This window comes from Heloderma suspectum, chromosome 7 (assembly GCF_057233095.1).
Source record: "Heloderma suspectum isolate Gila_16-S chromosome 7, 16-S_ref, whole genome shotgun sequence".
NCBI lineage: Eukaryota > Metazoa > Chordata > Lepidosauria > Squamata > Helodermatidae > Heloderma > Heloderma suspectum.
Window position 1 is genome coordinate 28,847,738 of NC_139464.1, and position 25,863 is coordinate 28,873,600.

Consider the following 25,863-nt stretch of genomic DNA (forward strand, 5'->3'; position numbering starts at 1 on the left):
AAGTCTTCAAAATTCAAAGTGATCTGGATAGACTGGAGCGCTGGGCAAAAAACAACAGAATGACATTTAATAGGGATGAATGCCAAGTTCTGCACCTAGGAAAAAGAAACCAAATGCACAGTTACAAGATGGGGGATTCATGGCTCAAAAACACGACAAGCGTGATGGATCTTGGAATTGCTGTCGATCACAAGCTGAATATGAGCCAACAATGTGATGTGGCTGCAAAAAAGGGAAATGCTATTTTGGGCTGCATTAATAGAAGCATAGCTTCCAAATCCCGGGAAGTACTAGTTCCCCTCTACTCAGCACTGGTTAGGCCTCATCTGGAGTACTGTGTCCAGTTCTGGGCACCACACTTTAAGAAGGATGCAGACAAACTGGAGAGGGTTCAGAGGAGGGCAACAACGATGATCAGGGGACTGGAAACAAAGCCCTATGAAGAGAGACTGAAAGAACTGGGCATGTTTAGCCTTGAGAAGACTGAAGGGAGATATGATAGTGCTTTTCAAGTACTTGGTTGTCACAGAGAGGAAAGCCAGGATTTATTTTTATTTATTTATTTATTATTAAATTTATTAATCGCCCATCTGGATGGTCACCCAGCCACTCTGGGCGATGTACAACATACAATAAAACAGTTTAAAACAATAACATTCTACAATAAAAACATTTCTAAAATACCCTAACCCACCCCAAATGCCTGCCTGAACTGAAGAGGATCTCTTCTTGATCATCCCAGAGTGCAGGACACGGAATCATGGGCTCAAGTGACAGGAGGAAGCCAGATTCCAGCTGGACATCAGGAAAAACTTCCTGACTGTTAGAGCAATACGACAATGGAAACAATGACCTAGGGTGGTGGTGGGCTCTCCCACACTGGAGGCATTCAAGACGAGGCTGGACAGCCATCTGTCAGGGATGCTCTGACTTGGATTCCTGCATTGAGCAGGGGGTTGGACTCTATGGCCTTCTAGGCCCCTTCCAACCCTACTATTCTATGATTCTATGTGATTCATCACATTTCAAGATCTCAGTATTATGACTAAAAAAACCCAACAACAACAGTTCCTTTCTTTTTAGTCATTAAAATGTAGCAAGCTCTGCTGAAAATATAAACACTGAAATTATCATCGGGCGTGGTCTAACCAAAATGAATTTCCTTTATTATTTGGTTGGATCCTGACTAATATCCTCCTCCTCCTCTGCAATGTTTTTTTTTTTTAAACAAACCTGAAATTTTATTTTATTTCAAAATAAAGTTAACAAAATAAAGGCAACAACAAAAAGAAAAACATACATAATAATAAATCAAAATTACTAAGGGTGCAATCCTATGCATGTTTAGACAGAGAAAAGGCCTACAACTCCCAACATGCCCCAGCCAGCCTATGCCTTTTCTGTCTAAACATGCATAGGATTTCACCTTAAAGCAACAAGGGAATTCAATAATTATAAAACTTAGTCTATATGCTTATGGAACATGTACAGTAAAACAGCCTAAGTATGAGCTCAATACCTAATGAAAGTAAAAATACAAATTATACAACATATAAAAGGGGGGGTATATGAGTGTATGACATTTGTGCGCATGTGTGAATTAATAAGAAAAAATACAGGCAACTGTACTCGGCTGAAGTTCTATCACAAGTTTGAAGAGCTTGAACACAGAAAACAAATGGAAGCCACAGTGCCATAATAGCTTTCTTAAAGTTAGGATTCCTGGCTTGCTGCACTTGCTGAGTAAGTTTATACATAGACATAGTCCCCCAATTTTTTTTTTAATCCATTGCTCTTTAGTTGATTGCTTTGGAGACTTCCAGTTACATGTTAAACATGACTTTACAGCTGTATACAATTGCTTAAGAAGCTCTTTATGCAGGAATCCAGGATCACTAGGTTCAAAAAGATGAAGCAGAATTGCTTTAAGAGTTATGTTTACATTTGGGACAGAGCTTACAGCACAATCTTATTGGGGTTTACTCGGCAGTAAGCCCCATTGGATCAGTGGGACTTACTTTTAGATGGGTGAGGTCAGCAGGTTTTTCCGACCTGGCGCCCTCCAGATGTGTTGGACTACAACTCCCAGCTGCGGGATTCTGGAAGTTGTCGTCCACAACACACATAGCATCATAGAATAGTTGGGTTGGAAGGGGCCTACGAGGCCATCGAGTCCAACCCCCTGCTCGATGCAGGAATCCAGGTCAGAGCATCCCTGACAGGTGGCTGCCCAGCCTCGTCTCATCTGGAGGGCACCAGCTTGAAGGAAGCCGATGCGCAGGATTGCAGCCTCAGTTCGTGCGACTGCTTTGATGGGCGTTCAGGCTGCAATCCTCTACCCCCTGACCTGGGATCGAGCCCCGTTGAGGAAGCCGATGCGCAGGATTGCAGCCTCAGTTCGTGCGACTGCTTTGATGGGCGTTCAGGCTGCAATCCTCTACCCCCTGACCTGGGATCGAGCCCCGTTGAGGAAGCCGATGCGCAGGATTGCAGCCTCAGTTCGTGCGACTGCTTTGATGGGCGTTCAGGCTGCAATCCTCTACCCCCTGACCTGGGATCGAGCCCCGTTGAGGAAGCCGATGCGCAGGATTGCAGCCTCAGTTCGTGCGACTGCTTTGATGGGCGTTCAGGCTGCAATCCTCTACCCCCTGATCTGGGATCGAGCCCCGCTGAACTCAGCGGGGCTTCCTTCTGAGTAAACGCGGAGGAGAACGCGCTGTGACCCTGCCTGGGAGCGCCGAGCACCTTTGCAGCTCCCAGCCCCCCGCCCCGAAATCAGTGGGACTCGGAAAAGCTCCCGTTGGGCAGGATCAGTCCTGCCTCGCCGTCAGTGATTCCACAAAGGCAGCGCACCCCGAGGAGCCGACTTCCCACTCCCGGATCACCCCCTCTCCGACGGGGGAGCAAGGGAGGCAAGATGGCCGGGTTCAATCCGCACCCCCTCCCCGCGAAAAGAGGAAGGCGACCCATGGATAGGGGCGTGGAGAGGTCCATCACAGCCCTCAGCCAGTGGGGGAGCCCGGAGCGGAGCTGGAAGGCGGGGCCACGGAAGAGAAGTCTCTGCTTGCGGGGACGCCGGGCTCTTCTTATTGCCGTGGCAGAAAGCGAGAGAGGGCAGCCATGTTTCAATTTTTGGTGAGTCTGTTTTTAAGGGCTGCAGAAGCTGAGCTGCTGGGGGGCGTGCAGGCAGAGGGGGGCCGCAGGCAGGCAGTCAGTCAGTCAGTCAGTCCTGGCTTCTTCCCTTGCCTGAGAGCTGGGCAGGGGAAACAAGCCAGGACCTGCGGCTGCAATGCCAGGGCGCAATCCTAGACGGAAAAACCCCACAACTCCCAGCATTCCTCAGCCAGCCCCTCCCAGTTTGACCCCTTACGTATTGGGTAGGGGATGCTGGGAGTTGTAGGACCTTTAAGCCGCAGTCCTAGGCATGTTTACGCATGAAGAAATCCTACAACTCCCACTATTCGCCAGCCTGCTCACCTCCCCCCCCCCTTCAGTAGTTTGACCCCTTACTTGTTGACTGGGGAATGCTGGGAATTAAAGGACCTTTAAGATACAATCCTAGGCATGTTTAGGCAGAAAGAAGTCCTACAACTCCCTGCATTCCCCAGCCAGGGGGAATTTTTTCTGTTTAAATATACCTAGGATTGTGCCCTTCTAGACACACTTCCTTGTGAGTCAGCCCTATTGGAAACAGTGTGACCTGTGTCGGAGTTGATATGTGTCAGAGCTGCCGTCAAACGCACACCTGGAGGGCACCGGTTTGGGAAAGTGTGTGGCTTGTAACCTTGTCAAAGGTTACAAGCCATGTGCAGAAGCACTAGACCTCTCAGTTGGGGGACAAGCCACAAAGGATAGTGAGCCCCCTTCAGAGCCCTTTATGCATTTTAGGGAGGGGTTTGGCTGGCCACCTTTGGAAGCAAAACGCTGGGCACTGGTCTGAGGTAGCGAGGCGGTTCTTATGCCTAAATGAATTAGAATCAGTTCATTTAGGGCACAATCCTATGTGTGCTTAAACATGCATAGGATTGTGCCCTTCAGTCATTATTTTCCTAGGCTAGCCTTCCTCAGTCTGATGTCCTCTAGGTGTTCTGGTCGACAGCTTCCAGAATTTCTGGCCATTCACCATGCTGGCTGGGTCTGATGGTAGTTATAGATCAAAACATCTAGAAGGCACCAGATTGAGGAAGGACTGTGTCTCCATGTTTTGACTATTTCCCATCTATTTTCCTATTTCTCCAAGAACACAAAAATCTGTCTTGTAGCTCGGCTAGCTTACTCTAGCTATATTAGATCTGCGGTGGAAATTTGCCCTCTGTTTGTAGTTTCTGTACACTGTAGCAATCATTGGACCGTTTGAGCATCACCTAAGTGCTCTGGACGGATTCTTAGCATCACTTAAGAACTGCAGTACTTATGAATCATAAGGAGTTGGTTTGCTGGCTCCTATTCAGGTCAGTCTAGTCTAGCCTTCCCCAGTCTGGTCTCCCTCCAGATATATTGGACTACAACTCCCATCACCCTGAGCCAGTGCTGTAGGGGATGGTGGGAGTTGTAGTCCAAGACACCTAGGGGGAGATGGGTTGGGGAGGCTGATTCCAGTCCAGGGGTGATCAGCTTGTGGCCCTCCAGATGTGTTGAACTACAACTCCCATCAACCCCAGCCAGCATAGTCACTGGTGACGGGCATTGTAAGTCAAAACATTTGGGAGGCCAAATGTTGCCCACCTCTGTTCTAGTCTAATGTTCTGTTTCGACCAGCAGCTAGCCAGATGCTCTTGGAAACCTGTAAGAAGGACATGAAACTTTAGCCATGTCCCGTTATTGCATTTTGTATTCAAAGGTATACTGCCTCTGAACTTGGAGGTTCCAGTTAGAGTTAAAAGTTCCAGATCGGGCCAGTAAAACAGTACTTGGGGCCCCTCACCACCACGAGCACCTGCTCTTTGGGGGGTATGCTTATAACAGAAGTGGAGCTCCGCCTGCTACTTAGATAACCTTGCCCATGCGGCTACGAAATACACCCTTGGTGTATATTGCGGCTACTGAACTTCAGGTAGCTGCATATGGGTTTTTGGCTTTTGTTCAGTTGTTTGATTTATTGCACCATGACCCTTGAAATCCGCATGCAGCGTGATCCAGATGTACTTTGTTTGTCTGAAGGCATCTGCCTTTGAGTGGACCTCGAACTCTGTTGTGCTTTCAGCAAGCGATGGGGTTGTGTATGAAAGCGGAGGAGTTCTAGTCTTAAGACCGTGTACTCCTTCAGTCAGTGTAGTTGAATATGGATTGTTAGGTGTTTTCTGTGCCACATCACCCCATCTTATCTCTTACTTCTAAGAGAGGGTGGGAAGTGGGGGTGGGGAGAAAATGTTAGGAGTTGCTTGACCGGATGGACTGCCCGAATAACCTTTATTTTATCCCTGCTGGTGTGTCCTATGGCTCTGCAAACTCTCAGGCTGCCTCTACAAAGGAAAAGTCGCCATTCAGTGTAAAAGTCCTTTCCTCCTGGCTGATTCAGTGCTCCTGGCTCGACTCAGTGGAGGCCGGTGGCTCTGATTCCAGTGGGGTGGGGAATCTGCTCTGGGTTTCAGAACCAGTCAGAATGCTAAAGGAGCTATCTGAGGCACCTTGGATAGCTCCTTTAGAGTTCTGACTGATTCTGACTGAAACCCAGAGCGGATGCAATGCCCCACTAGCACCAGAGCGACCAGCCTCCACTGGCTTGACTCGCTCCCTGAACCTTTGACTCCACCTCGCCGGTCTGCGTGGTGCCAGGGCAAGTTGGGACCCACCAGGACCAAGAGCTAAAACCAGGAGTGTCAGGCAGGCTATCCTTCTACATGCGGAGGTTTTCTCCTCCTGCACTGTCCTCTGCCATCCACATCCTGCTTGCCCTGTAGAAGCTTTATCCTGACTTGCTGCACCCTCCTCGGTTACTGTCAGGTCTCTGCTGCTGCCCTACCCTTAACCAGAGGAGCAGCGCAGGTTTGCTTTCTTTGGGCTCTTCTCTCCCTTTTCCCAGGGTGGTTGTCAGCTTTCTGTGGCTAGATCCTCGCATAGATCCTCTTCCTCATTCACTTTAAAAGTTCCCACCTCAGCGAGAAAAGTATTGATTGTAGAACAGGGGTCGGCAGAAGGTAGATCTCCAGATGTTTTGGACTTCAGCTCCCAGAAGCCCCTGCCAGCATGGCCAATGGTCAGGAGCTGAAGTCCAAAACATCTGGACATCTTCCTTCTGTCCATCCCGTTGCAGAACACACCTATATACATTGTGGTTTGCAGTCTTTTGGTATTCTCTCAGTCTGGAGTATATTGGTTCCACGCTTATAAGTAGCCACTTCTGTGATCCTTGCTGACCATAGAATTGGAGAAAGGCTTGTAGGCTCCGTGCCACACAGCTAATTGGTTTCTCCTAATGCTCACCCCAAATCTACCCTCCATTAGCCCTCTTGGGCAGCAGAGAATTGTCTCCAGGTGGCCTGGCAAGAAAACATTACATAAGCTGGTTCTATTTATTCATTCATTCAAAATATTTCTATACTGACCTTCGTTATGAAATCGCAATGCGGTATACAGAATTCATGAAAACAACAATGAAACTAAACCCGAGACACAATAAAAAACCCAAAAAACTACTAGGACATAAGTAACAGAGGTATGTGTAAGCGAGCAGGTTAGTAAACATTCAGGTGAGATTGGCTAGCAGGTCTTGTGGACTTACTTCCAAACCTTGTTGATACTTATCTTGCTGTTTCCAGCCAAATCAAGCAAGTATAGAACTGCCTTCCCACAGGGCAGCTGTCATTTTTCATCTGCCTTACGATATTAGTTATGTGCAGCCTCACAACGCCTTCCATAAATGATACAACCCGTGTTTCTCTCTCTAAAAACGACGACGCTGTCTTCTTGGGTAGATATTTTAATAACACCATTTAAATATTGAACTATTGACTCCCTGGTCAGTGCAGCCAAAGACTGGATCATGCCTAGTATTTACAAAGCACCTCAACACTAGGCATTGTATGGTATTACTTTGAATACAAGGCATACTGCCTCTCATACTGGAGCTAGCAAGTAGCCATCATGGCTAGTAGCCATTGATAGCCTTAACTTCCTTGAAGTCGTCTAATTTCCTTTAAAAGCTGTCCAGGTTGGTAGCCATGGGTACATCTTGTGGTAGTTAATTCCATAATTTAACTATGCGTTGTGTGAAGAAGTACTTCCTCTTATCTGTTCTAGTATTAAGAGAGAAGAAGAAATAATTCTCCCTATCGATTTATTCCACACCATGCATAATTATATAAACCTCTATCCTGTCTCCCCTTACTTGCCTTTGTTCTAACCCAAACAATCCCAGACATTGTAACCTTTCCTCATAGGGCACAGCCCTTTGATAATTTTGATTGTCCATTTCTGCACCTTTTACAGCTCTGCAATATCCTTTTTGAGGTGGTGTGACCAGAACGGTACACTGTTTTTCAACTGCAGCCACACCATAGTATAAGTTCCTGAAGGCTCTCCTCCTGAAAATATTTGTTCAAGCACAGGTATCTGCCTTACATCTTCAGTAGTGAAGACAGATGCAAAGAATTCATTCAGCTTCTCTGTGATTTCCTCCTCCTCCTCCTGTACTCCTTTAACTTTATTGCCATTCAATGGTCCAACTGCCTCCCTGGGCCAGTTTTCTGCTCCTCATATATTTTCATTTTTATTGCATAAAAACATCAGAGCCATGCTGGATCAGACCAAGGGTCCATCTAGTCCTGCATTCTGTTCACACAGCAGCCAACCAGCTGCTCACAGGAAACCCACAAGCAGGACACAAGTGCAACAGCACCCTCCCACCCACGTTCCCCAGCAACTGGTGTCCGTAGGCATACTGCCTCTGATACTGGAGGTAGCATATAGCCACTCGGACTAGTAGTATTGTTGGTGTTAATGTTACTAGCTCCTCAAAATTGTCTTGCACATCCCTTAGTGCCTGCTTGCAGTTCTCTTGTGCAAGGTTGTGTTAATTTTTGTTCTTATTTGGACAAGACTTCCACTCTCTGAAGTAAGCCTTCTTTTCTCTAATAGCTTCCTGACACTGCTTGTCAACCATGGTGGTGACCTCCTGGACTTCGAGTTACCTTTTCTGACCCACGATATACATTCTAGCTGAGCTTCTCAGCTCAGTTAGAAAAATGATTATGCCAATTCAAATACAGCTTTTCCTTTTCAGGCACTCAGAAACAGGGAGCAGGAGAGGTTGAGCCCTAACACTGGTGCATTTTAAAGGGAACGACACACACACAGTTCCATTCACATTCCTTCCATTTCTGATGTTCAGGCTGTGAGTGCTGTTGGTTATGTAGCTAAAATGGCACCAACCACAAGAGGGAGGAATCAGCAGGGCTGGGAGAATCCTCAAAGTTTGAAGAAGTACAAAAAATCTTTAGGGAAAGAAGCCAGGGTGGGGGGGAACACCCCAGATCAGCCCACTGAGGGCTGAGCATGCTCCATGGGCACAGTATGCTTGACTGTTGGAGGGGAAAAACAGAAAACTGGTGGTGGCAGTGGGATAGAACAGAGTGGCTGCAATCCTGAAGGACAGCACGCCACACTGCAACATTTTGTTGCAGGTTCCACTTGCAACAGCTACTACAGATGAGAACCCTGAGCTTATTTATTTTGTTATTTATTATTACATATATTTTGTTATTTCTTATTATATTTATAACCTACCTTTTTTCCTCCAAGGACCCCAGGGTGACTTACATAATCCTCCTCCTCTCCATTTTATCCTCACAACAACCCTGTGAGGTAGGTTAGGGTGAGAGTCTGTGACTGGCCCAAAGTTACCCATTGAGCTTCATGGCTGAGTGGGGACTAAAACCTAGATCTCCTGCTTCCCATGAACTGAAAGACATAGAGGGACGTTTATCCTGTTTACCACTCTCCCTCTAATAGCCCTCACTGTAATCATAACCGGGTGGCTAAAAGTGCTTTGGAGTAACCTCAGCAATAGTGCTTCTATGAGGATCTTCATGGGAATATAGCTTGAGTTAAGCTTTTGTCATGTCCATAACATTTACTTAGTTTTAACAAGTCTGATATAGAGATGATGGTGGTATACATAGCAATGTGGCAACTGTGGTTTCTAATTCTGTCTGATAACTACATATAACATTATTTCCCATAACGTTTTATGCCTGGGCCAGTTTCCATCCTGGCTTAGAAACATATTTCACTCCCACACTTTAAAATATGCATTTATACTTCCTTGACCCTCTCCAAGTTAATATTGGCTTGAGATTATGTTTTGTGGGTAGTGGCGATGCTTCTGAGATGCCCCTGCTCTTGCCAACTGCAGCACGGTCTGAACCCTAATGTATCCTTGCTCCCTTAGGATCAAGTATCTTCCCCAATATTGTAGAGGGATGGAAACAGGGCTCCACTAGAGCCCTCTTCAGTCGTTCGGTACACATGGGTACCGAATGCATGAAGGGGCTTGCCAGACTGCACCCAGCTAGCTACACCCGCTAGATATGGATGTGCTTGCCAGCCAAGCCCCCCCTCCCCCGGTGACACACAATGGCTGGGCTCACACAACATGACAACCCATACTCAAGGTTGACTGTTAGTTGAACCGTGGGTGGTTGATGAACCATGGGTTGTTGTTTTGTGTGAACCCAGCTGCACTAACAAACCATGGTTTGTTAACCACAAACAACCCACAGTTCACAATCCAACAACAAACCATGGGTTCCACCGTGAGTATGGGTTGTCTTGTTGTGTGAACCCAGTCAATCTGTGTCAGACTGAAGGGCCCTACATGTATATAGATCCTTCCGCATCCTGTGGAGGGAGCCTTATGTATGGCCAAGTGTGGATGGACTGATGCTGATGATGTGTCAGCTGTGAGGTGGGGAGTCACACATGTCAACATCTAGGGGTTAGGGCTTGGAGAGTGTGTTCTGGAGAGGCCCTTCATGCAGTTGATACCTGTGCATAGTGAACAGGGCTTAGGCCACCCTACTCTCAGCGTCAGAGTAGTAGACTCCTCAAACATGGCACACTTCATCTCCTCTGAAAGCACAGTTTGGGAATTATGGACCTATAAGTGGTGTCCTCTGTTCACATTTAATTCCAATAAGTCCAGATTATTAATTGCATTAACATTTGATCTATATATAATAAAGTAATCGGACTTCCAGTGATTCTTAATTTGTTTTTTCTCTTATTTGTACAGCCACATAGCTCAGACTCTGGTCATTGCTGAGAAGTCCGTCTTTGTTGGTATTATCGATTTTTTTCTCACTTGTAGCAGTCCAAAACAAAATTGGAATCTCTTTAAGGACGTCTGTGTTTCTTCAGGCTTAGTTTTTTGGGACTATCTGTTATTCCTCTGACAAAACTGTGGATAAGACCCTCAGAAGAGAGTGCCTTAAATATTTTGTGACCGGGTGGTCTCCTGAAACTCTTGTGTTTCAAATCCATGATAAACATCACTTCTACTTAAGACTTCTGATTAGTGTTTGAGAACTGGAAGAATGGGAAAAGCTGATATAGTCGGCCTTCTGTTCTCTGGTGCATGGTGTCAGACCCGACTTCTTCCTCATGGAGACTGTTACAGAGCGATAAAGGGATAATCTTATAGACAGTGCTGTTGTTTTCGCTTTTTAAAAGATCAAAATAACTGCATACTTTTGTTTTTAGGGCTATGCATAATATTTGGATAACTACAGCAAGCCCTATACATTGTTCCCAGTCCTTTCCTGCCCCCACTTGGCATATGAATTGCTGACTTTCAAATGTGCTGGCAACTTTTCTCCATCTTCTTGCAAACTATTTTAATCCAGATGGAGGTGGCACCGGCAGCCTTTCCCCAATTTCATGCCCTTTTGATGTTTTGAACTAAGGTTCCCAACAGCCCCAGTCGTCATGGCCAGTGGTCAGTTATGATGGACATTGTGGTCCAATACATCGGAAGGGCTCCAGGTTGCAGAAAGTGGTCCATGTGTAGGTTCCACAAGGTGTATCTTGCTACAAGAGCTGGTACTTTGGAATGAAGTTCCAAAGATCTGCCACCACCAGTGGAGGCTGGTGGTTCTGATTTTGGTGGGATTGTAAATCCATTCTGGGTTTCAGTCAGAGCCAGCCAGACCTCTAAAGGAGCTATCCAAGGTGCTGAAACACATCCCCCAGATAGGTTCAGCATGCTGGCTACATCCTTTAGAGTTCTGGCTGATTCTGACCGAAACCCAGAATGGATTCGCAGCCCCACTGAAATGGGAGCCACCAGCCTCCACAGTTACCACCACCTTAAACTCAGAGGAACGCTTTGTACGTTACAGCGGAGGCTGCCAGAGTCCAGCTTTGTGTGGTGTCACTCAAGGTGGCAGCTGCAACACTTGCACACCGTGCTTATCGCGCAAAGTCAGCACAGTTGAATGGAAATGTTTCCACACCAGGTCCAGCAGCCGGGATGTGTGGCACAGGTGTGGAAAAGCGTGGTGCTCTGTACACATTACAGCTCTTGTGGAGCTCCACCACACTGATGTGTTTTGCATAGGGGTGGACGAAAGTCACTTACCTGTTGTCGAAGGCCGTTCGCGGTGGGGGGGAGTGCTTCGCTGCTCCCCCCACGAAGTTCAGGCCGGGGGGGGGAGGCTTCCCGCCTCGCCCGGCCGCGAACGCGAAAGTAAAAAAAAAAAAAAAAACACTTCCCCTGATAGGCTACGTGACGATTCACGTAGCCTATCACGGCTAGATCTGCAAAGTCAGCCGTGATAGGCTACGTGAATCGTCACGTAGCCTATCACGGGTGACTTTAAAAAAAAAAAAGTGTGTACGCATAATGGCGGCCCCCATAGGGAGCCGCCATTCCCGTTCCTTATTTGGTGGCTGTAGTCTACGTAAATGTTTACGTAGACTACAGCGAAAATAAGGGCAACGCTATTTGCGTTGCCCTTATTTTCGCCGTAGTCTACGTAAACATTTACGTAGACTACAGCCACCAAATAAGGAACGGGAATGGCGGCTCCCTATGGGGGCCGCCATTATCCATACACACTTTTTTTTTTTTTTTAAGTCACCCGTGATAGGCTACGTGACGATTCACGTAGCCTATCACGGCTGACTTTGCAGATCTAGCCGTGATAGGCTACGTGAATCGTCACGTAGCCTATCAGGGGAAGTGTTTTTTTTTTCTTTCATTACAATGGTGGCGGCGGCAGCCGGTCAAAAGACCGGCTGCCGCTCCCGCCTCGCTCGAAAACCCGCCGAACCGCCGGCCGGACCAGCCACCGGGAGGGACATTCGCAAAAGGTAAGTCCCGTCCCGGGGGCGGTGCGGGGGGCGAGGGGGTGCGGAGGATTTCTCCCCGAAACTTGTTCGGGGGGCCGAACACGTTGGCGCTCGGCCCCCCGAAGTTTCGGGGAGAAATTCTCCGCCATCCCTAGTTTTGCACAAGGGGGCTGAAACGTATGAAGCAGGCCTGGTCGCAAACCTTCATTTTTGAAGCAGCATAAAATCCTCTCCTGGCAAGTCAACCACAATGGCTTCCGCGTGTGAAGTGCTTGAAACGGCAGTTGTGTGCCAATTGCTGGTTGCCAGAGCAAACACTTGCCTTGAAGCAGGGGTGCAGTACCTCTGGCCCAGGTTTCGAGCCCACCTTGGGTCACAACCTGGCCCTCTGGGGCCCCCCTGTGCCATGCCTCTTCCCACCCCCTTTTCCACGACTGCCAATCATTTGGTGATTTCCTGGCCTTTGTGCAGTTTATTTTCCCCATTCTCAAAGGTGGAAATGCCCCTCATAAAGCTTCGGTACTGGCAGTAATTGCTTCACGCTAAAATATGCTGGTATTTCACCCCAGACCCTTTTGCCTTTGGCCTGCCTCCCACTGGAATGTGGCCCCCAAGGGTGTCTCCAAAAGTGGAATTCAGCCCTTCGGATGAAAGAGCTTCAACACCCCAGTTTTAAGGAGTGTTCTCAGGTGTGGTAACCATGGTAATTATCACATGATGGTGATTTCGAGCAAATGATCCTCTCCCCCTGCCCTCCCCACGAGTAGCAGGTGATTGAGACTACAGTCCCATACATACAAACTGGGACTAAGGGCTATTGAACTCAGTGTGGCTTATTTCTGACTACGTGTGTGCAAGATGGCACTGCAAGTGACTGTGAGAATTTTCCCTCCTCAAAGATCAATGCACGGGTGGGGAACCTGCAGCCCTCCCAGATGATATGGACTACAACTCCCGTCATCCCCATACATGGTCAGTGGTTGGGGAGAGTGGGAATTGTTATCCAGCAACATCTGGAAGGCTGTAGGTTCTCCACCCCTGAGATAATGTATGTGATGGCTGTTCATTCCATGTAAAAATGTGAACTGAGCACAATGATTTCTGGTGAACCAAATAAGAGTATGCCCCACCCCTTTCCCCAGTGCCTGCCTTTTTGTGGAATGCCTTGTAGTAAATGGCTGGCTGCCCTCATCATCTTCATGGGCCTCTTTCCTCCCTAGGTGATCCTTTTTCCTGGTTTCAGAATGGAACCATAGACAGAAGATCCAAAAATGTAACAAAGAACTTCTCAAAATACCTCTGGTATTCTGACAACCAAAATAGTTTGCCGTCCCCTTATCCAGAAACCAGCAAAACAGGGTGTGTGAACAAAGTGTCTGGAGCCATGCCAACCTGATAGGCTCCCTCAAAAATTAATGGAAGAGGGGTGTGTGAAGGTATGTGGCATTAAGAGGAAAAGAAACAGGAGGTCAGAATACAGATTGAAGACCAGGAAAGTATTTGTATAGCTCGGGGGAAGATGAGGATGTCCAAATAGACAGAGCCAACTAAGAGGAAGGCCATGTTGCTGTCATACAGATCTTTTGATCTGTGGTTTGCCTGAATGTTTTTTCTGTAAGAACTGGGCCTGTTGCAGTGCCCCAGCAGCTGTGCCACAAAACATGAGTACAGTCAATTTTTCCAACCACCAATTGGTGGAACAATGCCGGTATGAATTTTACGCTCTTTTGGCCAGAAGCAAAGGAGCCAGCTATACTGTAGCAGGGATGAGCTGGATGTGATTCTTCCTGCTTGCATGGGTCAAACTTTTAGATGCAGTGTCTTCCCATCCCACTCCACATCTGGACATGTAGAAGCACATGCAGGAGAAGTAAGACGCTGGGCTCTAGAAAATGGTTTTCTAAAAACGTAGGGATGGTGGAATAGCCATCCTGGAACCACTAGATGTCAGGACAGATATATCAAAAATCTGATGAATAAGGATGATGAGAGGAAAAAGGGATAGTAGGGGGTGCAGAGAGCAGTGGGGCATCTCAGAGGTGGGCATGTCTTTTCAGAATTAAGAGTGTTTCTTTAAAAAAAATATATTATGGAACTGGATAATAAGATGGAAATCTGGTTAGGTGTCAGTTAACACAGATTTCAGTGTCAATGTGAAGCGTTTCTTTTTCTTGGAGGGGAGCTGGAAGCAGAAGCACACTTAGCTTCCAACTAGACAAAGTGTCTCCTGGCCTGCTTTAATGCGCAGCACTATTTCGGACAAAGGAATGCAGCAAGTAACTTTAGAGTACACTGTGTTTTTGTGAGTGTACACTGATGTTCTACATCAGCTCAGTAAATCATAAACAGGGCAGTGTTCTTCATTTAATATGTCTGTGAAGATATCATCAGCTTTTTATATTTATCTTTGAAATTCAGCATGTGTATGTTTGTTTCCTATCTGGAAGAAGATGGCGTTTTTGTTCAGAAATCCACCTGACTCTGGCTTAGATTCTTGAGTGACCACCTGACCATGCAGGCCACCATGGATGTCTTCTATATTCACCCTTGGATTCTGCTACTTTCCACCGAGTGGCTTCATTGACACATTAAAGGCATTGCCAAAAGTTCAAGTTGTGCACTGGGGAGAGTTTGTAGTTCAGTGGTAAAGCACAAGCACTGAATGCAGGAGGTCCAGGGTTCAATCCCTGGTGTCTCCACTTCAAAGGATCAGGTAACAGGCGATAGGGAAATCTTCTGGCTGAGACCTGGGAGTGCCACTGCTGGTCTGAATAGACCAGCCTCCCCCAACTTGGTGCCCTCCAGATGTGTTGGACTCCAGATGTGTTGGACCAGCATCCCCCACCCAGCCATAGTTCTGAATATCTGGAGGCATCAGATTGGGGAAGGCTAGAATAGACTGTACTGGGCTAGATGTATATTTATACTCTCACCGGATATAAGGTGGCTTCCTGCGTAGTCCAAGCAGCTTACAGCACAGTCATCTGTGTCAGGAATGAATCTCAGCGTGTAAAGATATTTGGCAGCTCAGATTCAGGTTCAGCATGGGAACAGCAAGAACAGAGGGAGGGACCCTCCCTAGTGAGCCCAGATATGGCAAGACTTTCTTCCCAAGACCTTGACACACAGATGGCCCAGCCTGAACGGCTCCCCCATTCCTCCACCATGAGAACTCAAGTTGAGGAGGAGGAGGGCAAGGGGCCCCTTGTGGAAGCCAGCATAGGTGGGAGCCACCCTAAAGGAGGGGCATCCCTGCGAAACAGGTCTGGTCATGAAGTTCATGCTCAGACTGCTGGCAACTTCTCTAACTTCCACTTCATATCCTCTATTGATTTGGTAGATATGTGGATTAGCTGGTTCTATGCAGTCTGAGAGTTTCCTAGAATCTGCATTTGTAAAGAAGCTAGTCGTTTACTAATAAAGTAGTGTTGACCTGAAGCTTGTTTCCTAGAGTGTGTTGATTGCGAAGGGAGAGGACAAAGGAACGTGACAGTGTGCATGTTTACTCAGAAATAAGTCCTGCAGTGTTCAATACTGGCTTACTCCCTAGAATGTGTGGTTACTAGGATTGCAGCCTCAGACATTTGCTTTTCAGCACTCCACTTGTGATGCAACTCTAAGCCTTTCCTTGTGGTTTCTCAGGGCTGGCCCTACCATTAGGCAGAGTGAAGTAGTTGCCTCGGGCAGCAGATGCTGGGGAATGGCAGCAAGGTGCTGGAGGAGAGAGCTGTGGGCCATGCTGCCTGTCCTGTGCCCCCTAAGCTAGCCTGCTGCCTTCAGGTGTGGTGGAAGATGCCGTCCCATTGCCACTGTTGAAGAAAGATTCAGCCGCCAGTCCATTTAGCTGTTGTACGTGGAATGGGAGGGGGCACCATCTTGTCCTTTGCCTCAGGCAGCAAAATGTCTTGAGCCGGTCTTGTGTGACAGAAAGACCAGCCCTGGCTAGCGGGGGCATAGATGCTTGACAGCTCTTAGCCTCTTTTCTTCGAAGTCTGAATAGGCAGCTACAGACTGGCAGTGGGTGTTGCCGTCTTTTTTTTCCTAGCAGATAGGCCCACCTAATCAGTAAGATCTTCGAACAGGAGAGGGCAGCAAATTAGCACAGTAGCCTAGTCAAAACAGTTCACCGGATTGCCTTTGCAAAGCCAGAGACCCACAGATGTAGGTATCTTGAAATATATGCAAGGGTATTTTATGAAAGGCAAGCAAATTTCTGATGCCTTTTGAGCTGTGTGTTTGTGGCTTTTGAAAGGCAGTTTGTGGCTTTGGAATATGCGATCACCGTCTGCTACTGTAGCATTAGAGAGCCCATGCTAAAAGTGAGCAGTTACTGCAAAGAGAGAGAGAGAGAGAGAGAATGGAAGAGTCAGAAGCACACTTGAGGCGATTGTGAGCCACCAGTAGCCCTCGGGCCTTGCAATGAAGAACTCTAATGTACGCTGAATAGTTTCTCACCGAGTTTATATTCAGGGCCCTGAATTGGCAGGTCTGACCTTTAAGGGCATGTCAGTGGAGCGCTGTGAGCAGTTCCCCACTTTTGGCAGGGGTGGTTTGGGCAGCCACTTTTCCCACCACTTCCTCTCCCCCCTCCCCCCCCCCCCGTTTCTGGAATCTCTGTCCCTGTGAGAAACACTCTGGTCTGTGTTCTCACAGGGCAGTATGGTACAAGAGGATGCTCTGTCACCCTGCAGCACCATAGAGCCGCATGTCACTGCTACCAGAGTAAGTGGACAAGTAAGATAAGTAACCCGCTCTTTGTGTGCACGCGCATGCATATCCATGTGGCCATTGCTTGATGGTATATGACTCAATTGCTAATAACGCTAAGCGAGTCTGACCCTGGGCAGGACCTTGTTGGAGATCTGCCTGGGAACAATATGTGAGCCACTGTGAACATCTTCAGGGGGAAAAGCAGTGTATAAATGTAATTAAATATTGAAAGGCAAAATGAAATACAGCCTGTTGTTGTAGCTGTAAACAAACTTTTAACAGCAAGCAAGGCAGTGGGTTGGAATGGCTATCCCCCACTTGGACATCCAGCCCGTTTGCTTGACTTGCGCCACTGTAATGAGTATTAAATCCTGCTTATGCAAAGGTGCAATCCTATGCATGTTTAGATAGAAAGAATTCCTATAATTCCCAGCACTCCCTAGCCATTATTATTATTATTATTATTATTATTATTACATTTCTATACTGCCCCATAGTCAAAGGTTCACAAAGAGTAAAGACCATTGATAATAATTAATTTTAATTAATAGCACTCCTCCATTAATTGATATCATTCCATATGGGGGATGGGGGGGAGATTTATTAAGTTTCCCAGTTAAATGTAACCCTTATGCAAAAGCACAACAAGAATGTTGCTAATTAATGCGTGAATCAACTAAATGGAAAAGGAGTGCGGTGTTTTAAATGCTGTGTCATCATCCCGACAAGTCGTACATTAGGTTAATAGCTGTGACCTTATGGAAGGATGAGCAACCAGTTTTAATTTTCTATTGAACCCTTTTAATGGCTGTACCTGCCAGCAAGAACATTTGTTTGTGACCCTGAGAAAGACACGAGCTGTGTTTGTTCTTTTTGTTTTATGATTCCTTTCTAGCTGGGTGTTGATCAGAAAAAAGGTTGGGCTTATTAATAAGTTGAGGTTCCGATGCTGGGAAACCAGCTGCAATCCCCAGATGACTTTATTACTTCAAGCTGTCTGTGGCTACAAGATTTCAAGGACTGGCCTGGCTGTTTGCTTGCAATTTGACAACTAACAAGATTATTATGAATTGATACAGTTGGCTACTGATGGCTATTTGGTATACTTAAGCACTGTGTATCATATATATGAAAAGTCCCCAAATCCTGCACACTTTCGGTGGGTTTCCCTAGGAAAGCCCAAAGGGTCTCTCCTGCCTCCAGTGCTCAAAACTAGAGCATGCATGCTAGCTTTAGGCCAACAGGACTAGAACCTCCTAGATGCTCTGTAGCTAGCACGCATGCACCACCCTAGATATTGTTGGGAGAGAAGACGCTTCCTCCCTGTTCTAGTGGTGTAGCAGAACCAGGGTTTGCAGGGTCGATGCACCAGGACATTTTGATTAGCAGGAATGATGATGCCATCTGCTTCCGCCTCCAGGCTTCCGTGTTCCCTCTGAGCTTAGCTGCAGTCCTCGCAGTAGCTGGAGGTAAAATGCCCAGCAACAGTATATTGTTGTGAGCTATTCCTGTTGTAGGGCCGCGGTGGCTTAGTGGTTAAGACACTGAACTGCAGACTGGAAGGTCGGCAGGACAGCAGTTCGAGACCCGAGTGCCGCGTGACGGAGTGAGCTCCCGTCTTCAGTCCCAGCTTCTGCCAACCTAGCAGTTCGAAAGCAAGAAATTGCAAGTAGATAAATAGGTACCGCTTCAGCGGGAAAGGTAACAGCGTTCCGTGCACCTCGGTGTTCAGTCATGCTGGCCACATGACCACGGAAGCGTCTTTGGACAGCGCTGGCTCTTCGGCTTAGAAATGGAGATGAGCACCACACCCTAGAGTCGGACACGACTGGTTGGGGACACCTTTACCTTTTTATTCCTGTTGTAACTCAAAAGTATTTTAGGGTGGCTTGGACTCAAAGAGCCAAAAGTGCTGCTTGTGCTGGAGATGAAAACTGCTAGAACTGGTTTGTTGATATGGATCCATACCGCTGCCTCATTTTTGGTCTCTCCTTGTGAGTGGGCGTGGCAACGGGGAGTGTTTTGATGAGCATTTGCACTTCAGCATTTACTGCTGCGCTCCTGTTCCTTTCACCTCATCTTGTGTGCCCCCGACGCAACTGCTGCCTCCTTTTCTTCCAGTGCTGCCAAGAACGGGGGGGGGGGGAGTGGAAAGCCCTTTATCTCTTGCTAGAGCAGATCACACTCTGTCAGGTAGGAAGAAACCCTCTTGAGACCCCTTTCTCTTCATCTCTCATGACAGAGAAGCAAGGTGTATCAAGAAGTAGTGATGGTATCGGGCTAGCCAAGAGGGGAGGCAACATAGTGCAGTGAGATGTCCAAGTGGAAGGGGTGAGAAGGGAAAAGGTCCCATCTTCCTCCATTGCATTCTGCTCCTTCCACCCATTTGTTAGCTACCGCTACCTTTCCTGAGCCCTAAATCCTTGTATTCAAAACAAGACTGAATCTGATGGTTGCATGCTTGACAACTTCGCAGATGCTTATTTGACATACCTGGGGAGGCCTTTTGCTGGCCATGTGCCTAGGGAGGTAGCCACATGTTGGCCCAAGTGTATGTTACAAATCCTACATCTCTGGTCCATTTTCTAACGTGCATCAATAAAAAGGGGAAGGTAGATATCTTAGGGCTTCTTCCGACATGGTTTTTCATTGCAGGTGTCAATAAGTAATCGTTAGGAAAGCGCAAATCAGCAAAACTCAAACTCACCAAAGTTCTCCAGATTTTATCTCGAAGCTCATTTCGACTCAAGTCCATATAAGATTGCAAGCCTTGTTTTTTTTTCTGTTTCGAATGAAATCCATGCATATTTTCATGCATATTTTCCCAAATGTACAATCAGTTATGCGCATTTTTGAAATGTATGCATTCTTCTCCCATGGATTAATGCATATTTGTGCGCATTTTTTAAAGTGTGCTTTTTTCATGTGCATTTTTCTAATATACGCATGCTGCCGAAAGCTTTCTTTTGTGCCCGCAAATTACATTGCAGGCTCGCAAATGTACGTATGGACTTTGTTTGTGCAAATCAGATTGGTTTGGTTAGAAATGTGGACCAAACAAAAAAATCTGTAGCCGTGAGTAATGATCAGAAATCATGTGATGTACATTCAAATACTTTGAATAATACATGAAACAACCCTTAGAAAGCTTAAGGCAGCCTTCCCAAATACAGTGACCTCCAGAGGTGTTGAGCTACAACTCCCATCAACCTCGAACAGCATGGCCACCCCAATGGCTGTGCTGGCTGGGGATGATAGGAGTTGTAGTCAACACATCTGGAGGGCACTGTGTTGGGGAAGGTTGGCTTTAAGGAGAGAGTGAAAATGCAGGCTTTTTGCTTCTCCTTAAGGAGCTGTAAAATGAGTTTTATCATGGTGCACATAATTTGAAATTAATATGCCTCTCTTCGAAGCACCAAACCCATTATATTCCACAGGAAGTGAGATATATGTTCTCAGTTCCTGAAATAAATAGTCTCCCTACTTTTTAAATTAACAAGACGTATGGTGGCTGCATGTTTAAAACAATCATAACTTTACCGTGCATATTTATAACAGCACTTTCCCCAGTTTCAATAAATCCTGCGGTTCTTTTGGGGTTGAAGAACAGACCTTCATATGGAAAAACGATGAACCATAGTCACTTAAACATTTTCACCCCTTGGTGAAATGTTTTATTTATTCTTTTAACATTACACGATTTGAAGACTTCATTATTATCCAGATGGAAGATGTTTTAAGCAGCACACATGAAAACTAGCTATAAAATGTTGAGTTTGGAAAACAGAGGAATGGAAGTGGCTAAGCCCTTCTGCACAAAAGCAGGCAGCAGCTGACAGCCAAAAGTAGACAATATGGGCTAGGGTGGATGGTGGATCTGTATTGGGCAAACTTCATATTGTTAGTGTGTTCTAATTGGGGTTGGGCCGGTGCCAGAGTTTGGCTTGATTGGTCATCCATCAAGGCCCACACCCTGGCAGGGGGGCCACCACAGCCTGCTGTCCCTGCTGCCGCTGCTTTTCACACTTCCCACCTGTTTGCTCGCCAGCGTTCCAGCCTAGAGCAAGTGAATGGCAATGGCAGTGAAGCTGAGGCGCTGCTGCAGGAGGAGGCTGAAGCAGCTGTGCTCACCAACACCTGCCCTGTGGCTTTCTCTTTGGCAATGGGGACGAGTAGGATGAGGGCCCCCCGAGACACCCCCCCCCGAGCGTGTTCACTGAGATCTCCCAAAAACCTGGAGCTGGCCCTGGTTTAAATGCTAGGCAATGTTCACAATTTGCAAAATTCCAGTGGTTTTACTGAAAAGAGTGACTGAAGGAATTGATTATTTGTATAGAGCATACATGGAAGCAAACGTTCCAAAGAGTGGAAACCATTTGGAAAAAAACATCGGCTGAGAATATGACAAACACTTTAATGAGAATCAGGTTTGTTTTGAAACTGGCAAAAACATATATTTTAAAAAGAATAATGGGAAAGGAGGCGTTTTCCCTCTCTCAAATGCATTCACTAGTAGTGAGGGAGAAAAGTGTCTAATCCTTCTTGTCTCCCCTTTTCGTTTCTTCTTTAGGTTGGTTTTGCACTTGGCAATGTAGTTGGGATGTATCTGGCCCAGAACTATGATGTAAGTATTTTTGCTGTTTTGCTACTGTTAAGCATTGTCTGTGTCAGGAGTGGGGAACCTCTGGTCATCCAGATGTTGTTGGACTCCAACCCCCATCAGTTTCACAGTGATCAAGAATGCTGGGAGTTGTAGTCCAGCAGATGGGCCACAAGTTCCTTCTCGCTCTGGTCTATGTAATCACAACCTAATGGTGTGGGTGTAAATTTTTGTTTAGCTTCTGTTTTTAATATAATAAAATAATAAATATTTGATATTGCAAATACACGTATGCATGAGCAAGCAAGGGAATCTACAGTGAGAAACTACAGCCGCAGAAGCCCAAAAATGCTTTACAAAAAATTGTTAAATCATTAAAAATTGTTTTAAAATATACACTTCTTGTTGTAGACCCCCATTGTACACACAACTATAAACACTGTTCCCTGTGTATGTTTTTAAATAAGTGCAGTTTTACTTTTAAATTATTGCCCTGTATGCTGTCCTCTTTGCACCCTTGCTACTGCTTTGGCTGTACCACTAGAGGTTTGGGACTCCCCATAAATACTGGGGTGCTTTTATCAAGGAGAGGTGGAACAAGAATTGTAGTGGCCTGGACAGCTGGACGGTAGCAAGAGGGATTGTAATATTTGTGGTAGCGCAAGAGAGAATGTTGGCCAGGAATTTAAGGAATAAGTTTGACCACCCCCATGTCCTGCCCCCCCCCCCCACAACAGACTTCTGAGAAATCAAGCAAAAAAGAGGATTGCAACAACACCACGGAGGAGGTGGAAACGTAGAGGAGCAAAAACAACAACGGTTTTGTATAGTATCTTGTTCTTGAGACTGGCCGATGTGATCCTATGATGCCATACTTGGTCATCTGCACTGGCTGCCAGTCCGTTTCCAGACTCAGTTCACAGTCCTGGTTTTAATCTTTAAAGCTCTAAACAGCTTGGAGCCAGCTCACTTAACGGCACATCTCCTCCTGTATTTATCTCTCCGGACACAAAGTTCATCATTTAAAGTAACCCTGCAAGTGCTCCCACCAAATGATGTGGCTACAAGAGAGCGAGCCTTTTCAGTGGTGGCCACCTGCCTCTGGAATGCTCTCCCTAGAGAGGCTCGCCTGGCGCCTATCTTACATGTTTTTAGGTGCCAAGTGAAGACCTTTTTATTCTCCCAAGCATTTTAAGGGCTGTTTTTACTGCTTTTTAGTCACTGCACTTCTATTGCTGCAGGTTTTACTTTGGTGTTATGTGCTGGAGTGTTTCACTGTTGGTTTTATCTTGGTTTTGTTATGCACTGTTTTTATTCATTGTCTTATTGTTTGTATTTTATGTTTTTAGTGTATTGTACACCACCCAGAGAACTTGGGTTATTGGGCGGTTTAAACATATAATCAATAAAATAATATAAATAGATTCGGCGTGGCATCTTTCACCTGGCAGCTTGGGATACGGACACGTAAAAGGACTACCTGCTCTTGCATGAATCTGCCCAGCCATTCAGATTCGTCTCAGAAACTCTGTTCCACATCACCTACCATATGGAATTAGGCAGATGGTGATGGGAGACAGAGCCTTCTCAGCTGTGACCCCTTGTCTGTGGAATCCCCTTCCCAAGGATGCTCACCTGGAGTCTTCCGTATTCCCCTTTTAATGCCAGATCATGGGGAAAAACTACTCTGACCTTTTAAGTTGGTGTTTTCTAGTTTATATATTGGACTTGTAACCACTGCTGCAACTTTCCTTTGTCATTTCATTGTATTTATACTATTTACTGTAGGGATGCTTGAAGAATTTGATCTTTGCAAATTCTGATGTAAATTGAACTGATCTGCACCTGCTTGGAGTAATGTGTGGATCGGAACTGATTCATCCATGGGATTTTGCACTTCTCTGAATTTTGCAAAGCACTTCTTGACTGTTTATGCTGTAGCTCCTCCAAGCCACATTCCGTGCTATCTAGAGGGTCCCTTGAACCACAGGAGCAGATTTTGAGGAAACATAAGGGGCTGCATCACAAGGCTAAAAGATATGACGCCAGAAGATGAGCCCCTCAGGTCGGAAGGTGTCCAATATGCTACTGGGGAAGAGCAGAGGGTATTTCCAAGTAGCGCCAGAAAGAGTGAAGCGGCTGGGCCAAAGCCGAAAGGACACTCAGCTGTGGATGTGTCTGGTGGTGAAAAGAAAGCCCGATGCTGTAAAGAACAATATTGTTTAGGAACCTGGAATGTCAGATCAATGAATCAAGGTAAGCTGGAGGTGGTCAAACATGAGACAGCAAGATTGAACATCAACATCTTGGGAATCAGCGAACTAAAATGGACAGGCATGGGCGAATTTAATTCAGGTGACCATCATATCTACTATTGTGGGCAAGAATCCCTTAGAAGAAATGGAGTAGCACTCATAGTCAACAAAAGGGTGGGAAAAGCAGTACTGGGGTACAATCTGAAAAATGATAGAATGATCTCAGTACGAATCCAAGGCAAACCATTCAACATCACAGTAATTCAAGTCTATGCCCCAACCACTGATGCCGAAGAAGCTGAGGTTGATCGGTTCTATGAAGACCTACAACACCTTCTAGAACTAACACCAAAAAAAGATGTCCTCTTCATCATAGGGGATTGGAATGCTAAAGTAGGAAGTCAAGAAATCACTGGGATAACAGGCAGGCATGGCCTTGGTGTACAAAATGAAGCAGGACAAAAGCTAATAGAGTTTTGCCAAGAGAACATGCTGATCATAGCAAACACTCTTTTCCAACAGCACAAGAGGCGACTCTACACATGGACATCACCAGATGGTCAATATCGAAATCAGATTGGTTATGTCCTTTGCAGCAAAAGATGGAGAAGCTCTATACAGTCAGTAAAAACAAGACCTGGACCTGACTGTGGCTCAGATCATGAGCTGCTTCTGGCAAAATTTCGGCTTAAATTGAAGAACGTCGGGAAAACCACTAAACCGTTCAGGTATGACCTAAATCATATCCCTGATGAATATACAGTGGAGGTGACAAATAGATTTGAGGGATTAGACCTGATAGACAGAGTGCCTGAGGAACTATGGACGGAGGTCCGTAACATTGTTCAGGAGGCAGCAACGAAATCCATCCCAAAGAAAAAGAAATGCAAGAAAGCCAAGTGGCTGTCTGATGAGGCTTTACAAGTAGCTGAGGAAAGAAGGGAAGCGAAAAGCAAGGGAGAAAGGGGAAGATATACCCAACTGAATGCAGAGTTCCAGAGAATAGCAAGGAGAGACAAGAAGGCCTTCTTAAATGAACAATGCAAAGAAATCGAGGAAAACAACAGAATGGGAAAGACTAGAGATCTCTTCAAGAAAATTGGAGATCTCAAGGGAACGTTTTGTGCAAAGACGGGCATGATAAAGGACAAAGAAGGCAGGGACCTAACAGAAGCAGATGAGATTAAGAAGAGGTGGCAAGAATACACAGAAGAACTATACAGGAAAGATCTGAATATCCCTGATAGCCATGAGAGTGCGGTCACTGAACTTGAGCCGGACATCCTCGAGAGTGAAGTCAAGTGGGCCTTAGGAAGCATTAGTAACAACAAAGCTAGCGGAGATGACAGTCTTCCAGCTGAGCTATTTAAAATCCTAAAAGATGATGCTGTTAAAGTGCTGCATTCAATATGCCAACAAATCTGGAACACTCAACAGTGGCCACAAGACTGGAAAAGGTCAGTTTACATTCCAATTCCAAAGAAGGGCAACGCCAAAGAGTGTTCAAACTACCGCACAATTGCGCTCATTTCACATGCCAGCAAGGTGATGCTCAAAATCCTACAAGCTAGGCTTCAGCAGTATGCGAACCGAGAACTACCGGAAGTACAAGCTGTGTTTCGAAGAGGCAGAGGAACTAGAGATCAAATCGCCAACATTCGCTGCATCATGGAGAAAGCAAGAGAATTCCAGAAAAAGTCTATTTCTGCTTCATTGACTACGCTAAAGCCTTTGATTGTGTGGATCACAACAAACTGTGGCAAATTCTTAAAGTGATGGGAGTATCAGACCACCTTACCTGTCTCCTGAGAAACCTGTACGAGGGTCAAGAAGCAACAGTAAGAACCAGAGATGGAACAACCGATTGGTTCAAAATTGGGAAAGGAGTACGACAAGGCTGCATATTGTCACCCTGCTTATTTAACTTATATGCAGAGTACATCATGAGAAATGCCGGGTTGGATGAATCAGAGGTCGGAATTAAGATTGCCAGGAGAATTTTCAACAACC

The 25,863-nt window shown here is 46.1% G+C and overlaps 1 protein-coding gene across 1 annotated transcript in view; it reads left to right on the plus strand.

Annotated features, from left to right (window-relative positions):
- The first annotated feature begins 3,045 nt into the window (after positions 1-3,045).
- The window catches only part of STMP1 (short transmembrane mitochondrial protein 1), a 30,120-nt gene continuing 7,302 nt past the window's right edge, over positions 3,046-25,863 (plus strand). The window contains exons 1-2 of the mRNA XM_084809467.1: positions 3,046-3,135; positions 21,569-21,622. Coding sequence (XP_084665593.1) covers positions 3,121-3,135; positions 21,569-21,622 — 69 coding nt within the window. The 5' untranslated portion in view covers positions 3,046-3,120. The remainder of the gene's footprint in view (positions 3,136-21,568; positions 21,623-25,863) is intronic.